The following is a 16,094-nucleotide window of genomic DNA, read 5'->3' as shown; positions in this document are numbered from 1 at the left end:
GGAAGCATGGAATCATGAATTATTAGTTTCTTTCTAATGGCTTTTCTTTCATTTGTGCTAATATTATTAATTAATCAAATGAGAGGTCGGACTTGGGGTGAGAGGTGGGTGGAAAATATCATGGTCAAGATAGAACCGCTGAAAATGAAATTTCTATCGGCTAGGCCATCGTCAAGTTTCGTTCCCTGATACAAAATCGGGTTGGGTTGGATCCATTAGAACGGTTACCATTTAACCCAATCATGCCCACTCCCTTTTTGTGATGTTCGTCCGGTTGGCATTCAGCGAGGTGTATTGGAGGGTTTGCTGCGACGCATATCGCAGGGTTTGATGTTGCAGAAAAATCATGGCGTTTGATGCCACCGACATCTCAACCCTTCTGAGGTATTTTTTTATTGTTCTGTTTGCTTCTCCAAACGTCGTTGTTTGCAAATTCTTGAGTCTGAAATTCTTTCGATGACAATGTTACAGTTCAGCGCATCATTACTATGTTGCTGTCGATAGGGTGCAGTTCAAGATGGTGCCTATCTCTACCTCGCTTTAAACCCTTAATTGTTGAACGTAATTTGTCTTTAAGTTCGCCGAGTTTCCACAGGAGGCGTTGGTGGGTCTCTTAGGTGTTGTTGCAGGCGGGCGAAGGTCGTTGCCGATTGTGCTCTGCTGTAGTTCGCGGGATGAGCTTGATAGTGTCTGCTCCACTGTATCAAACCTATCCTACATTTCCTTGGATTCTCTGGTAGTCTCTTTTCCTCCATCCTTGCTTTTCTTTCTTATTTGTTGTTGGAAATTGCCATTTATTTTATTCTTCACTTCCCGCCGCCTCAGTACAGTGATTTGGCAGAACCCAAAAGGACCCAGATATTAGATAACTTTCGCCAAGCTACGGCAGAATGGAACCAAAGTTCAAGTGTCCAATCAGTTGATAACAAAAATGAAAATGAGGAAAACAAGTCACATTTGATAGTTGTAACAGACGTTTGCCTGCCTCTTCTTGCCTCAGGGGAGACCCCACTCTCAGCTCGTGTACTGATAAATTATGAATTACCCACTAAGAAGGTACAATTGGCTTGTTTATGAAATTATTGGGTTTTTTTTTTTTTTTTATGGCTGCTTTATTCTTTAGGTACAATGTGAACAACCCGTTAGGTTGTACTTCGGTTTTTTAAGAAATTGGCTTTTGACTCCCACAAGTACTTCATGCTATGCACAAGATTCATAGTATAACAAGCCTGCCTCCTTTAGCGAGATGTTGAGTTTGGTGTTAAGTTTTGAAGTCAATGATTGATGTGAAGTAGAGTTTGTACAGAAACTATCTAAAAGATAAAGCCTCGTTCTGAAAAAAAAAAGATGTAAATGTTAAGTCAGATTCACTTTTTTTTTTTAAATCTTTTCAAGATGATGAGAATGAGATTATGTATTAAGAAGAGAATGTACAAATGATTTGCAAGGGGGTGGAAGTTAACTAACATGAGAATTTAGAGCACAAGGATGGGAATCTACAATCAGAACTTGAGCAGAACACTAAAAGGAACAACCAAGGTAATATAAAGTAGTCAATTATGAAGGTTCGCTCAAGGTGTCGCACGAAGGTCTGCTTCTGGGCAAGGTTTACTGTATGTAAAGCATTTCTGAAAGAACCACGAGAAGCACTCTCTTGCCTATAGCCTAGCTGATGATGACTATGGAATCCCCTCAGCTGACTGAGGCTCAGAAAAATTACCAATGTGGAGCCTGAGTAATCCAGGTGAATGGTATCTATAGGGTCCTAAACAACATCATAACCCTTTCTGCTTCAGGTTAACTTCCAAGCCGTTAGGAAAGTTGAGCTTTAGCCATCCATATGGGGTAGACCATTCCAGTTGGGTCTCAATTATGGAGCCGGAGAAATTTACCATGAAGCTCCAATATTTTCTAATAATGGAAGCTATGCAAATTCTAAGCTGGGGAATTTGCTACTCAGCTATTATGTGATAAATTGCTCTTTGGTTTCTCATCACCAATGGGTATACCTTTGAGGTTTCCTTTTCTTTGCTTACCATCTTTAGAATTTGTGTAGGAATGTACACAATCCTATAGAGCTTTGTCTAATACCAGTTAACTTTTAGAAGCGTTAATTGAAGAGTTTCAGTCTACACAAAGCAGGTGGATTCTTCTTCAACACAATTTTCACCAAAAAGTTTGACTAGTGTTTTCTTACGACCCTAATTATTGTTTTATACTGCATAGATAATTAGCCTCCTAAATTCATCAAAAAGAAACTTATAAATCCTCAATCTGATGTGGAGCGAGTGGATAAAAACATTAATTAATTGTGTTGTTGTCTGATGTTGATTTTCCCAAAAACATTAATTGTGTTGTTGGTTGATGATTTTCCAAAAAATATTTTCATGTGCCAAGGTACCAGTTAATATTGTGTGGTACTTTAGCTTTTTGTTATCGTGAAAAATATGTGTTCAATGATGACTTATGTATAGGCATTTTTAATTTCTTGATCCACCTTTCATAGATAAAGGAAGCTTTTTTGGGATTTCATTTCATCGTACTGTAGTCTTTTTTTTTAGAACCATAGCATAATTTTAATCCGCTCATAAGCCACTGATTTTTATTTACTGTTTAAAATAGAATCCTGAACCATTGATTTACTTCATGTTATTGAGGCTCTTGCAGGAAATATATGTGAGGCGCATGTCAACATGTTTGGCAACAGGTTGTCTTCAAGCCATATACAACAAGTTGGTTATTATGCTATGGTGAAATCAGTTTGGTAATAAAATTTAATGTCTGCAGATGGAATTGTGATCAATTTGGTGGGTGGAGGTGAAGTAGTCACCATGAGGAATATTGAGGAAACCCTTGGTTTTCTTATTGCAGAAATGCCTATAGAGGTAAGTTATTTTGTTAACCGTTCATTCTTAACGCAGTCGTTCATTTCAGTTGATCTGGCTTATGTTTCTTAGACATGCCATAACTAGAGAAAGCAACACATCAGTTATTGTTGAGTCCACTAAAAAATGAGCTATGATTATATCTGGATTTCTTCTCTTTGTAAGTAATTTTGTAAAAAAAAGCTGAGGCTAGGTTTGCAATATATTGATGTGGTCAGACCAATTCGTCCTAGATTTCTTTTCTGTTTATTATGGGGAATGCATCTACCTGCATGGGCTGATCCATGTAATTTTCTAAAGTAAAACCATTGTTTAACTTTCTTTGTTTGATTATTTTGTTCAGTTTCAATATAATAAACCGAGAAAAGACACGATTAGTTGATTGTTTCTAATACCTACAATCGGTGTGCACAAACAAGTCTATTTCTCATAAACGCATTAATCTTACAATTAGATGCCCACTTTGTGCTACTCTGATGAAATTAACTTTTGCCTGAGCTTTCTTGCAGATCTCTGAGATTTTGTAAGGACGTCAAACTGCCATGAGAAGAGATTAAAAATTACAAAAGGAACCTCTTTTTGTATTTGATAGTTTATTATTTGGATGTGAAACAAAGTTTACTCATACATGTTCCATTTAGAAAAGATTATGCAAGTAAACGAGTAAATCTTGACATAAGGAATTTTGCTCCCTATTTGATTATAAAGAAAATGGTGGAACTATAAAATGGGAACTATGTAGGATTGTTGGCTCTAGTAGAAGACACCTAGACTGATGTTGGTGTCATAGGAAGGTCCTACAACCATTGCCCCTGGGACTCTGCCACCTATAGTCTGGGGGTCCAACTCCCCTTTTTCATCTAATTCTTCTCTCTTTTGTCTTGTCCAAGAAGTTATCCTTACTTGTATGGTTCATCACACATGATAATAAAGAGGAGAAGTTGATCAAGAAGGTATTATCAGATCACCTAACAATTGCCTCTCACACAAAGGAAGCTGGCAGATTTTACCTTGTTTGGATCAAATCAGCATATGTTATCCATTTATTAGAATTTTGTTGGATGATAGATGACTACCATTGGGTAACTAAATAGGTGACTTGCATCAATTATAATTTGTGGTTGAAGTTAGGTAACTTGTATATGACAAAGAGTCTCTCATAAGCAAAGGTTACTTGGAGGCAAGAGGGTCGTCGTTGTTGATGTCAGAGATAGGGAAGGTCGTGAGCAACCTACTGGTTTGGTGAAAAAAACGTTGTGAAAACGCGAGGGAGGGGTTTATTAGCGAATTTAGACGGAGATCGACTCTTTCAGTGGAAAAAAATTGAGATAATGCGCCGGAATAACTTGAACGGCAAACCTGTGACACATCTTGTGACTCAGTGCCACCACCCCCGGTCAAACTCGATTCAAGTAAACCTGGTCCTTTTTCCAGGTTATAGACTAAAACCTAGCTCACCCAATAGGATCTTGTCTATTAAACCAGTGACCATGTGACCAGGCGAGTCAACCGGGTCGTAAACTCATATTAGTTCGTTGCATGGAAAGAAGGAAGAAGCCAATGACAATGAGAGCAGGGGGAAGAAGGCCACTCGCAGAGTATTGAGCCCTTTGCACTCTCCATTGTCAGTGATTGCCCTTCATCAGAATAGATTCATATATAAAATAGATTTTCATGTATCGTCAGTTAAAATAATTCTTTTCGACCGCAGTCAAATAATAAAATCCTGCGCGTTAGGGTAATTCTGATACCGAAGAGCAAATCTGCCTCTAGACGTGTGCGCACGCGCCAGGAAGGAGTTACAGACGCACAACCCCCATAAAACCTTCATTCGAGAGTAATTTTGTTTTTTTCAAGACTGTCTGCAGATTAAGTTTCCTCAGTTTGTGGCTTTCCGTAAGGCGCATGCCTGTGCTGTTCTGTCATTGAATGTAAGAGAGCATTGTACTTGCGATACTTTGAAGGCAATGAAGGCCCTTGCAGTCTCTCACAGTGCGACTCCTTCAAGAAGCCCCATATTTACAATCAGGCGAGGGACCACAAGTCATGGAAGGGTCTCCTTCTCTCGCCGTCGTTCATGGGCTCCCGTCGAATGCTCCGTTGAGTCTACCTATGCTGGTAAGAATTGATTTTTGTTTTCTTCAACTGCGTTCTGCTGAAATGTAACATTGCCTGAAGCAATGAAGCAATAAATGCACACTTGTTTCTACAGTGCAAAACAATTTGGATATGGAGATTTTTTTATTTTTTATTTTTTTGAAATAATGCTGAGAATTGTATTAAACAGAGAAAATTTCCCTCTTCGACTTTGAATTTCCCTTACTGGCTGAAGAGGGGGAAAAAAAAGTCTCCACCCTCATGTTTTGCAGGACGAATTCATTCTTGACCAAAACATTGTGTGTTGAGATAAGTGGCTTATGAACATTTCTTATCAGAAATATCCCAGTGGCTTGCATCACAACTGCTGTCTTTGTATATTTAAATAAGGAAAACAAGGTCGAACGGCAATTTTTCTTTGTCATACATATGTTTAAAGTTCGTTTGGAAGATGATCTTTCATTATTTAACTTTGATATTTGACAGTTTCCTTGTATTGATATTAACTTATTTAAAACTGCAGTGGATGATGCTTTGAAATTTGTCGAAGCTTCAAAGAGAGGAAATCTTGTGCCTCTTTACCGATGCATATTCTCTGATCACCTCACACCAGTTCTTGCTTATCGGTGCCTTGTCAAGGAAGATGACAGAGAAGCACCGAGTTTTTTGTTTGAGTCGGTGGAGCAAGGTTTTCGAGCATCAAATGTTGTAAGTTTTAGCTCTTGAAGGGTTATACCTTTCCTCAAAAGTATTTCACTCACGAGTTCAAATTTATTTTTACTATCACTTTTCTAATGGTGTATCAATTTTTTTGTTTTTTGCAGGGGCGGTATAGTGTGGTTGGGGCACAGCCAACGATGGAGATTGTTGCAAAGGATAATTTGGTTACAATAATGGATCATGACCAAGGGAGTAGGACAGAAGAGTTGGTGCAAGATCCAATGGTGATTCCCAGGCAAATTATGGAGGGTTGGAGCCCGCAATTAATTGATGAGCTGCCAGATGCCTTTTGTGGTAGGCTAGTTAGAATTTTGTTGATGCACTTTCATGGCTCTTATTTGGTAAAATGCTTTCTTCTTTTCCTTCATAAAAGAAGAATATTTCTTGAGAAGTTGAAAAAAGTCATGCTGAAAAAGCCTAAAAAAATATCCAAAATGACCCCTGAAGAACAAAAGAGGTCAACCAATTTTGTTGGAGTTCAAGATATTATGAATACAGCCTAACACATTAGAAGGCAAAATATCTGGTTAGAAGCTCATTTCTGGAATCATCTGCTTTCTTTGCTAGTCATTGCCTGTTTCATTTTGTTCCTCCATGCCGTTGAGCTACCTGTGGATGTTGAAAGTCCAGGACTAAACTGCAGTCCTCTCAAGGTTGTTTCCAAAATCCACTGAACTGATTGTTTCTTGTTTTGCAGCTGGATACAAATTGATGGCCTTCAACTTGAGTGCTTTTTATCAGAAATATATTAGTAGACCAGTGCTGAATCTAGGGGCCATGGCTTGGCCCTATAGTTTGTTGTCAGCTTCTCTAAACAGAGTAGAAAAAATCCTATGCCTACCTCAATGTTTTCTAATTAATTCATGTAAAACTGCAAATCCTGAATTACTGTGCATCCTACAACTCATTTTAATTCTATGAGAATTAGTTTTGCATGTAAAATGAATTATGTCTGCCTATGTTATCTGAGCTATTGCTCTTGTTTGAGTTATATCGTTTATCTGTGTTATCATAAGAAATACACCTGATCCCCTGCATCCCCCCTCCACACATGCATGCACGCACCTGGGGCCTGGTTGATACCCAACAAAGGGCTCACATGGCATTGGTGTTTGAGTGACTCTCAAAAAATGGATCTAATACATGATTGAGCATAGTAGAGGATTCTTTTACTGTCAGCTTTAGGATATGTTTGATATCTCATGTCATAGAATCAGGTAGAAGAATTCCGTAATGAACCCAGTGAATAGTATGTGTGATTGAGTGCCACTGACATTTCTTGTGGCTCACTGTCAAGTTAGTGTTCTCATTGGGGCACTGAAGCTGAACTTCATGTTTCATTTTAAATTGTGTCGATGAACAGGTGGATGGGTGGGGTATTTTTCATATGATACCATGAGATATGTTGAGAGGAAAAAGCTTCCATTCTCAAGTGCCCCTGTGGATGATAGAAACCTGCCAGATGTTCATTTAGGACTCTACGATGACATTGTAGTCTTTGATCATGTAGAGAAGGTAATCCTATTTATAATGCTTCCCTTGCTTGAGCTGTTATCATTTGCATGTTTGGTTTGTTTAACTTGTATGGTCTTTAGTTTCGGATTATGTTTTTTCAGCTAAGAGCTTTATTGATGTCATTGTTCTCTTCAGAAAGCTTATGTCATTCATTGGGTGCGGTTAGATCGGTACTCGTCTGTTGAAAAAGCTTACGAGGCTGGACAGAACCGGCTAGAGCTGCTGGTGTCTAGAGTACAGAATATTGACCCGTGAGTGCCCGCTCTACTCCACTGCATGTATTACATGACTATCATTGCTTTCTTTTCATTTTCACACATTAACACTATTTCCAATTTTTAACTAAATCTTTCTACTGTCAGCCCAAAGCTACCTGCTGGCTCAGTGAAACTACATACTAATGCTTTTGGTAATTCGTTGAAGAACTCATCCATGACAAGTGATGCTTACAAGGAGGCAGTAATGCAGGCCAAAGAACATATTATGGCTGGAGATATTTTCCAGATTGTACTGAGCCAACGATTTGAACGTCGAACATTTGCAGATCCTTTTGAAGTGTACAGGGCACTAAGAATTGTGAACCCAAGTCCATACATGACTTACTTACAGGCGTGTCATTATTCTCCATTTGATTGTAACTTAAGTTCATGCATTCTTTCACATACTAAGTGGTCTAGCCTTCTCTATATGTATGTCAGGCTAGAGGATGTATTCTTGTTGCTTCAAGTCCTGAAATCCTTACTCGTGTAAAGAAGGTAAAAATAAGACAAGATCACTGGATCACCTTTATGTTGACTTATTTTTTTTGGGCTCTGAAGAGAAGATGTGGCAATGTGTTGCCACTGTTTCTTCTTTTGACAGAAGAAGGTTGTCAATCGACCACTTGCTGGGACTATTAGAAGAGGAAAGACAGACGAGGAAGATCAGATGTTAGAGAAACAACTACTTAGTGATGGAAAACAATGTGCTGAACACATTATGCTGGTTGATTTAGGCCGGAATGATGTCGGGAAGGTTTTCTTCTCTTTTTATCTTATCCTGATTAGTTACTATTATTGCAGTCATCAATTTTGCCGTTTATGTGATCTACAAAGCTTTTTAAGCTTACAAGTGAGAGCGATTTGTTATGTTATTTTGGTTATTTGTTGTGTACTTAGTCATCTGGTTTGTATTAGTGGGAATAACTGCATTGGGTATATTTCGGGAAAATAGTGTGGCTATTAATTGGGAAAAGGTTTTCTCATTTTAGCTAGTCATTTTGAGATGGACTGAGACCCAAAGACTGAGACCCAACTTTTAATGTAGTACAGAGCAAGATGTTTGTTCTGGAGGGCTTCATTTGTGCCCTGTTTAGTTTGTATCTGTTTATATTGTCCTCGTATCAGCCTAGTTATTTATTTGTTTGAGCCTGAAATGAGGGGAAGTGTTATTGGGAATGGTTTCATGTTGGTTAAAACCATGAAAAATCTTGTAGTTTGTTTGGGAAAAAGGCTTCTTATATCGGCTCGTCATTTTAGGATGGACTTGGACCAAATATAAACAGGTTTATCTTTATTTGTGGGAGTAGATCTCTCTGTTTTTTTTTCTTCTAGTTGAAGCTTGCAACTTATGGTTGACAATAAAGAAGATTAGGACATGGCTTTAGTTTCAGCATGTTTTCACGATTTTTCATAGCTTCACCATACTTTCCAATCATATGATTCTTACATTTTTTCTTTTCATTTTTGTGTGCATTAACAAACTCATAGCTCTTAGTGCCTTGAATTTTGTTTACATTGCAATTATTATCACCCTTTGGTTGTTAATATTGTTGAATTCTAAATTTTCTTCATGAATTTGGCTTATTACAGGTCTCAAAGCATGGCTCTGTCAAGGTGGAGAAGTTGATGAATATTGAACGCTACTCCCATGTGATGCACATTAGTTCCACGGTGAGAGGCTAATTCGTTTATTATTGATTTTCAAGTATTTACTAGTGAAAAAGAAATGTTTTTAGAAGCTTAATCGCTATCCTTTTGTCTGATTGGGAAAAATTTTCTGACTGAACTCACTATGGTAGTCCTTCCCTCTGATTTATGTCTATAACTGTTTTAATTGTTTTGCATCTTGGCCGAAATTCTTCACAAACATATAGTACTGAATATAGGAACAGCCACAACTCCACAATAGGGTCTTACAAGGGCCTGATTGATGCTGAATGCTGAGTGGAAGCCCTAGATTGCTTGTATCACTTTCTGAGCTTTTACACTTTTTTTATTGAAGCATCGCCTGATTGTTATCATTCTGCAGGTTACAGGAGAATTATTTGATCATCTCAGTTGCTGGGATGCTCTTCGTGCAGCATTGCCTGTTGGAACAGTGAGTGGAGCACCCAAGGTCATTTCTCAATCCCAGCTGTGGTGCCACTATCATCTTTTTGGAAATTCTGGACTCCTATTTGGGTCAAAGAAAGACAGTCATAAATTCCGGAATTGTTTGTAGACATGCAAGTGATGGACTTGGTCTTCAAATGACTTCTAAAATGTTAAAAAGCTTATTCTGACTGCCCTTGTTCTTCTTTTACTGATTTCCTTTACTAACACTTCTGGAGCTTTACAGGTGAAAGCTATGGAGTTGATAGATGAATTAGAAGTGACTAGGCGTGGCCCATACAGTGGTGGCTTCGGTGGTATCTCGTTCACTGGTGACATGGACGTTGCACTTGCCCTCCGTACCATCGTGTTCCCTACCGGTACTCGTTACAACACTATGTACTCGTACAAGGATGCAACTAGACGCCAGGAATGGGTGGCACACCTTCAAGCAGGGGCTGGCATCGTTGCGAACAGCGACCCTGACGATGAGCAAAGAGAATGTGAAAACAAGGCTGCTGGTCTTGCCCGTGCCATTGATCTTGCCGAATCAGCATTTCTAGAATGATTAGTGTTAAACTGGTGAAGTCTACTCCTATTCTTCGAGAATTCAACCCAGTTAGTAGAAACCTGTCTCTTTCTCTTGGAGAAGTAGGTATTTATTGGAATCAATATGTTCAACTTTTATTATCTCTATCCCAAAAAAAAGAAAAAACGCATTATTTACATGAGAGTAGGGAGAATTTGCAATTACCTTATAAGGTTGTTCTGTTCATGTAGAATAGCAAGTTTAAATTTTGTATGCCCATATAGGGGGGGTTAGTCAACTTGAAGGACAAGATGATCTTCAACCACATAACGCCCTTCTCCACTTGAAGTCGTTAGTGGAGCGCAGATGAAGCATCATCTCGATGCAGGGGATGAAGGGGCCCTTCATCTCCACGGTTTAATTTCAATCATGTGGAAGAAGGCCCTTTTTGATCTTCTTCGAATTGAAGGACGGGCGACGCCCTCGGCCTCGCTCTCTCTCCTCGCACCCCCCCCATCGCGCGTCGTTTTTTCTTTTTTCTTCCTCTCTCCTGCACTCCCTTCCCCACCGCCTTTCGCCGGGCCAATAGCTTTCGCCGCACCACCGTTGTCCACCACCGTCCACCACCGTCCAGCAACCGAGAACAAACCCGAGGAGAGCTCGAGAGAGTCTCCGTCGAGGTGAGTTCGACAGTAGTCACTCGCCAGGCCGAGAAGAGATCCGAGAGGGCTTCTCCGGTGCAACTTCCGCTTTCCGACCATCCTCCGGCGTCGGTTACGTATTTCCGACTAGTCCCGGAGCTATTCCGACTCCAACCGAGACTCGGGAGAGCCGGTTGGAGAACGTCAGCTCTGTTTCGCTCTTCGCCGGACGTTACCTCCGTCCGTCGGCTTCTAACCGTCGTCGCCGGCGTCGTCTCTACCTCCGGCCACTCACTATTGCTACCCGACGCCACCAATTTCCGGAAATTGCAGCACTCGTGAGAACGAGTTGCTAGCCCGAGCGAGAGGAGGAAGAAGGGGAGTAATTCGTCATTATTGAATTTAATTTTTCATATAGTTTGAACTTAGGTTTTGAATGTTAATTGAATCTGATTTGATAATTAAGGTCTATTTAAAATTTGTTTTCTTGATATTTGATTAAATTAGCTAATTAGGATAAGATTATAATTGAGGTTGGATTTTGGTGTTTTAATCCGATTTCTGTCTTTAACTCTAGGCGCCCAAGAGGGGCTAGACGCAAGGATCAAGAATCCGGATTCGTGGTTACGTGGCGCTCGAGAGAGGCACGAATCACAGTAAAATCCAAAGTTGATAATTTTAGCATCATCACAATAGGAAATTGATTCTCTGCATTCTATTGTAATCCGATCTTTGTCATTAACTCTAGGCGCCCGAGAGGGGCTAGACGCAAGGATTGAGAATCCGGATTCGTGGTTACGTGGCGCTCGAGAGAGGCACAAATCACGGTAAAATCCAGAGTTGACGTTTCCTGTTGTGCAAGTAGTTAATTAAATTATTGCTTGACAATTTAGGAAGTAGTTAATTAAATTATTGCTTGATAATTTAGGATATAATTAGTGTTTAGTTCAGATTAATTCATCATATTTGGTTAGGCTAGTTGACTGAAGAATACACAAAATTTAATCCTCCCTGGTAAATAAAATATAATTAAAGTATGCATTTGATTAATATATCATCATTAATTATGTCAAAATATATTATTAATTAATACAATACAAATCTATCTTATGTTATTAATATAATATTTTTTATTCATTAATCAGAATTTTTTTTATTCACTCTATTGTATTAGTGATTTAATAGTGATAATTAAAATATTGTTAACTCAGACACTTTGGTTTAATTAGTTCATTTTTATAATTATTAAAATCAATAATTTTAAATTTCTATAAGATGAAGAAGAAGATGAAGTTATCTTGACTAACACCCTATTTCAAAGATTTCGAAGATGAAGTTGTCTTGACTAACACCCATTTCGAAGATGAAGATCATGTAGATACATAAGATGAAGATGAAGATGAAGATCAAATTTTCATTTTGTTGACTAACCCCCCCATAGTGTTCAAGGATTGTCTGATTCATGCAGTGCTTTCTTGCTGGCAGGCAACTTAAAATCAGTCAACTGAGTGGAGATCACTGGTCCGAGTTTCATCATGTCCATCGTGTGAAATTGGGTCTAAGGTCTATCTCAAAATGAATAGTCATCTTAGGAAACTTTTTTTTTAACTAATAAACTTAACATATTTGTTCTCATTAATCAATGAGAGATTATTTATTTAATACTCCCCTTCATGTGTAGGCCCTTTGAGCTCTGATCAAATGTTCATGGAATTACTAACTTGCCATGGCTTTCATTATTTACTTCTTTAGTGAATACTATTTCCTAAAAGAACTATACACTGATCTCACTAAATGTATCTCGTAATACTGTATTAAACACTAAAAAACCCAATCACTAATCTGCTACGAGCTGCAAATCACACCTGCCGTCTCGGATCCGACACGTTCACATTCCAGTGCTGGTCTTCAAACCCGAATTCCTCCGCCTTCTTCCTGTCCCAATCCAGCTCGATACGCCTCCTCGGCGTCAGCCCACAAAATTTCTGCAATTTGGCGTCCATGGCGTCGTGAATCTTCCACCACCTCCGGTGTGCCACGTCGCTTGCGTACACCCGCTGGTCACCGATGTTCCAGTTGCAATCGTAGTCCCTGTAGCAGTGCCATGGCTTGAGCCCTAGATAATGTATCGCGTATAGTTTCGGCGGGTCTGCACCGAACAGCTGGTTCTTCATGGCTGTTTCCAGAGAGGTGTTCGACCAGAAGTTCTTCAGGAAGTTCACTCGTCGCGGCAGCCGGTGCCACCAGAAGAAGACCTCATTCAGAAATCCTTGGTCACCTCCATTGTATGAAACCACCTGGCCCAGAACCATAAGCTCCCACAAAACAGAGAAGAAGAAAGAAGATAGGATTCACAATCTAAGAAAGAAATTGTCCTAGTTTTGATTACCTCCTTTCTGTTGTTCATCAAGATCTTGAACGTACAATTTGAGGGTTCGATGGCCATGACGCCCGAATTGAAGATGGACCCATCGTTCCCGGTGGCGGACATCTGAGGGAAGTGAAACAAGACATCAAGATTCCTCAACACGAGGATATCGGAATCGATAAAAATGATCTTGTTGTATTCGGTGAGCTGCCACAGTCGGAACTTGCTGTAGTTGTACTCATTGTATGTGTTCTTTTCAGATCTAGGATTTCGAATCCGTTTAATTTCACGAATTTGCCAACCAGCGTTCACTAGAGCTTGGCGTTTATCGCCATCAATGGATTTGTCGAGGAGGATGAGGAGTTCGCGGGAGGTGCCGGTGGCACGGAGAGATTGGGCGAGAGTGATGGCGCCGCAGACATAGGAATCGGAGGAGTGGAGGACGGTGGCGTAGGCTTCTCTCCGAGTGGTGTTCGCCTTTGTATTGAGTCGCAGTTTGGTGTGGTGGTAGACGTGGTTTACTCCTGCATGGTTTTTGCATGGAAAAATCATGATTATATTTTACTTCAATGTTCGTTTAACAGCAGGAAATTACAATTTATTAGAGGTAAAATGTTATAAAATTATGACACATATTAAATGAAACTATTTAATGGAAAAGCGCCTATAGCTCAGTGGATAGAGCGTCTGCTTCCTAAGCTGAAAGTCGTAGGTTCGACCCCTACCTGGCGCGCTTTCTTTTTTGTACAATTTTTAGTATTTTTTACCTTCTACCCACAACGGCAACGCCAACCCGCAAGATCCCACTGGCAAAGAGACCTTCTGCTCCAATCTTCCCACCTCCGCCTCGTACACCCACCAGTCGCCGTCGCTCTTCACCATTTCGTCGCACCGAAAAAGCTCCATCATTGGCCGGCACGAGCTCCAAAACACTAGCCTCACCCTCCCCTTATCGTCCCTTCTCCCTTTCTTCACCGCCAATTTAGCAGCAATTAGATGGACCTGCAGCCTCACCACGTCTCTGCCCCACCCTTCTTCCGGGTATCTGCACGGCAGCCTCGCCACCACAGCATCCACTTCGTTAAACTGTGCGAAATCCGGCATGGGTATCTCCGGGCAAGCGGGTCCTTCGTTGTCTTCTTCTTCGTCAATCCATTCTGGAAAAAGATCCTTCCACTCGAAATTCTCCGAGACCCGATCAAAGCCGATAGCAGTCGCGTCTCCCTTGTTAAGCCAATCGTTCGTGTCGACGCCTTCCATGTTTATCACCCCAATCTTCTTTTCTCTCACTGCTTCGTCCACAAAACCAGGCCGTCTCACTCTCACGACTTTATTCTTCGTCAGTTTGGTTTCCAAGACTGCCTTCATCTTGAACCCATCTTCAGCCTGCAAAATTTATGATTATTCAATTCAAAAACATTAAAAACAAATTAACTAAACCCACATTACCAATTGATCAAAACGATCAATCATCGGTACTCACCTTACCTTGTTCTTGCGGCATTCTCCCAAAGAACATCGGAGGAAAGGAGTCGAGAGAGTTCCTTGGGAGAGAGACGAAGGCTTGAGGAAAATTACAGCGTAGGCGATCAAAAAGACAGCGAAGAAGATGAAGTTAATACGGATGATGAGTGATTTCGAAGCGGTGGTCTTCATCATTTCCGCCATGAAGCCTCTGGAATGCATTGGGGCAGACAGAGGAGGAGGAAAAGCTTTATATGAATGTGGGTGGCATTGCTTTTTCTCCTTAAGCATGAGTATTATTATAAATAATGTGAATAATATCGTTAAGACGTTAGTGTTAGGCGGCAGTAGTTAGGACTCGGAGGAAGGAAAGAGAGAGAGAGTTTTGGCTGCGAGCCATTTGTTGGAGGACTCCATGTGTCCCTTACGCTTGAGACAAGAAGGTCGGAGAAAGTAAAGCTTCTTCCAGTAGAACATAGATAGATCGGATTTGCCGAAATTGTTTCCTTGTAAAGTTAATTTGTAAACGTTATGACCAGAATTGCAGCCCTCCCCTCCCCTCCACCTACTCGTTGGTTAGCCAGTCCACATCCTCTATTGACAAAAAACATTTTTTTGAGCAATTATGGTATTAGGAAATGGAGATAAGAGGAAGGAAGAGAAGGGAAACAAAACTCTTAGGTGGGATTCCACTCCTTCACCTAATTGATTAGAAGTCATTTCCTTGGTTAGAGATTTTAATGGTGACTCATTCCATATTGCTTGTTTTCTGTACAATCGTTTTAGACCCACCCACAATTTTGTAAGATAAGATGTCTATTAGTATAGGATTCCTCTTGTCTGCTTAGTTATTATGATAGGTTTTCTAACTCGATCTTGAGGTTCGATTCAGTGCTCAACAAATCCAATCCAGGTTCGATTAACTGCTGAAAGAAAGTGCTTTTCTGGAAGGTTGTCTTATCTTTAGGTTACTCAAGATTCAGAAAGTATTGAGGTCAATGTATGGGAAGAATCTCAAAGGGTTGCTCCAGCTTTTATGAATGCACCTACTAAGTGATAAAAAAGGGTGCTCAAAAGCCGGTGGAAGCCTTTTTGTTTCAGGTGAAAAGATCTTGAAACATTTGGTGAACAAAGAGTACTAGAATGATTGAAGGACAGTAACCCATCTCAACATTTTTTAGTAGAAAGGGACCATTTCTCAAGAGTCTACTTTCTATCCCCTATTCTTCTTCTTAAGTGGCTCAATTTGTTGTGGATTGATCTATAGAAATGGAGCATTTATTCTTTCATTCACATCGCTTTTGAAGTAGGTATATTTATATAATTGGATGACCCTGACTAACTACAATATATATTTGTAGCTAGAACATGCAATCAAATATTAGTTGTTAATGGAAGTGGGATAGGGCAGTTGAACCAGAGAGATTGCATTGAATAGTTCCAAAAACGTCTCATTAGTAGTTAAGATGAAAGCCTCATCTGTCCCTCTCCAACCTCCCAGGACACATAATTGTACCAGAGCTT

At 40.0% G+C, this 16,094-nt stretch overlaps 3 protein-coding genes and 1 non-coding gene across 4 annotated transcripts; 3 read left to right on the top strand and 1 right to left on the bottom strand.

Annotated features, from left to right (window-relative positions):
- Nucleotides 1–29: 29 nt before the first annotated feature.
- LOC137941198 (ATP-dependent RNA helicase eIF4A) lies at nucleotides 30–3,619 on the top strand. The gene is made up of 7 exons (XM_068786510.1): nucleotides 30–384; nucleotides 472–520; nucleotides 596–736; nucleotides 826–1,056; nucleotides 2,668–2,707; nucleotides 2,788–2,885; nucleotides 3,395–3,619. Exons 1-7 carry the CDS (start codon nucleotides 347–349, stop codon nucleotides 3,410–3,412), a joined length of 615 nt encoding a protein of 204 aa, XP_068642611.1. The 5' UTR covers nucleotides 30–346; the 3' UTR covers nucleotides 3,413–3,619.
- A 993-nt stretch (nucleotides 3,620–4,612) lies between these two features.
- Nucleotides 4,613–10,258, top strand: LOC137941350 (anthranilate synthase alpha subunit 2, chloroplastic-like). The gene is made up of 11 exons (XM_068786715.1): nucleotides 4,613–5,003; nucleotides 5,506–5,690; nucleotides 5,807–5,996; nucleotides 7,066–7,217; nucleotides 7,353–7,468; nucleotides 7,580–7,826; nucleotides 7,916–7,972; nucleotides 8,079–8,231; nucleotides 9,068–9,148; nucleotides 9,507–9,593; nucleotides 9,816–10,258. Exons 1-11 carry the CDS (start codon nucleotides 4,853–4,855, stop codon nucleotides 10,134–10,136), a joined length of 1,740 nt encoding a protein of 579 aa, XP_068642816.1. The 5' UTR covers nucleotides 4,613–4,852; the 3' UTR covers nucleotides 10,137–10,258.
- Nucleotides 10,259–12,490: 2,232 nt separating this feature from the next.
- On the bottom strand, nucleotides 12,491–14,829 carry LOC137941467 (UDP-glucuronate:xylan alpha-glucuronosyltransferase 2-like). Its single transcript, XM_068786898.1, has 4 exons — nucleotides 14,595–14,829; nucleotides 13,874–14,492; nucleotides 13,128–13,630; nucleotides 12,491–13,035 (listed from the first exon to the last, which is right to left on the bottom strand). Exons 1-4 carry the CDS (start codon nucleotides 14,790–14,792, stop codon nucleotides 12,598–12,600), a joined length of 1,758 nt encoding a protein of 585 aa, XP_068642999.1. The 5' UTR covers nucleotides 14,793–14,829; the 3' UTR covers nucleotides 12,491–12,597.
- On the top strand, nucleotides 13,767–13,839 carry TRNAR-CCU (transfer RNA arginine (anticodon CCU)). Its single transcript has one exon. It is a non-coding gene; the product is annotated as a tRNA-Arg (tRNA).
- Nucleotides 14,830–16,094: the final 1,265 nt, after the last annotated feature.

The sequence above is a fragment of the Aristolochia californica genome, unplaced genomic scaffold (genome assembly GCF_029961685.1).
Source record: "Aristolochia californica isolate CCGP_79_NKW_82.1479 unplaced genomic scaffold, dmAriCali1.0.hap1 SCAF_9, whole genome shotgun sequence".
In the NCBI taxonomy this organism is placed as follows: domain Eukaryota; kingdom Viridiplantae; phylum Streptophyta; class Magnoliopsida; order Piperales; family Aristolochiaceae; genus Aristolochia; species Aristolochia californica.
Note: the sequence above shows the minus strand (reverse complement) of the source record. Positions and strands in the feature narration are given on the sequence as shown.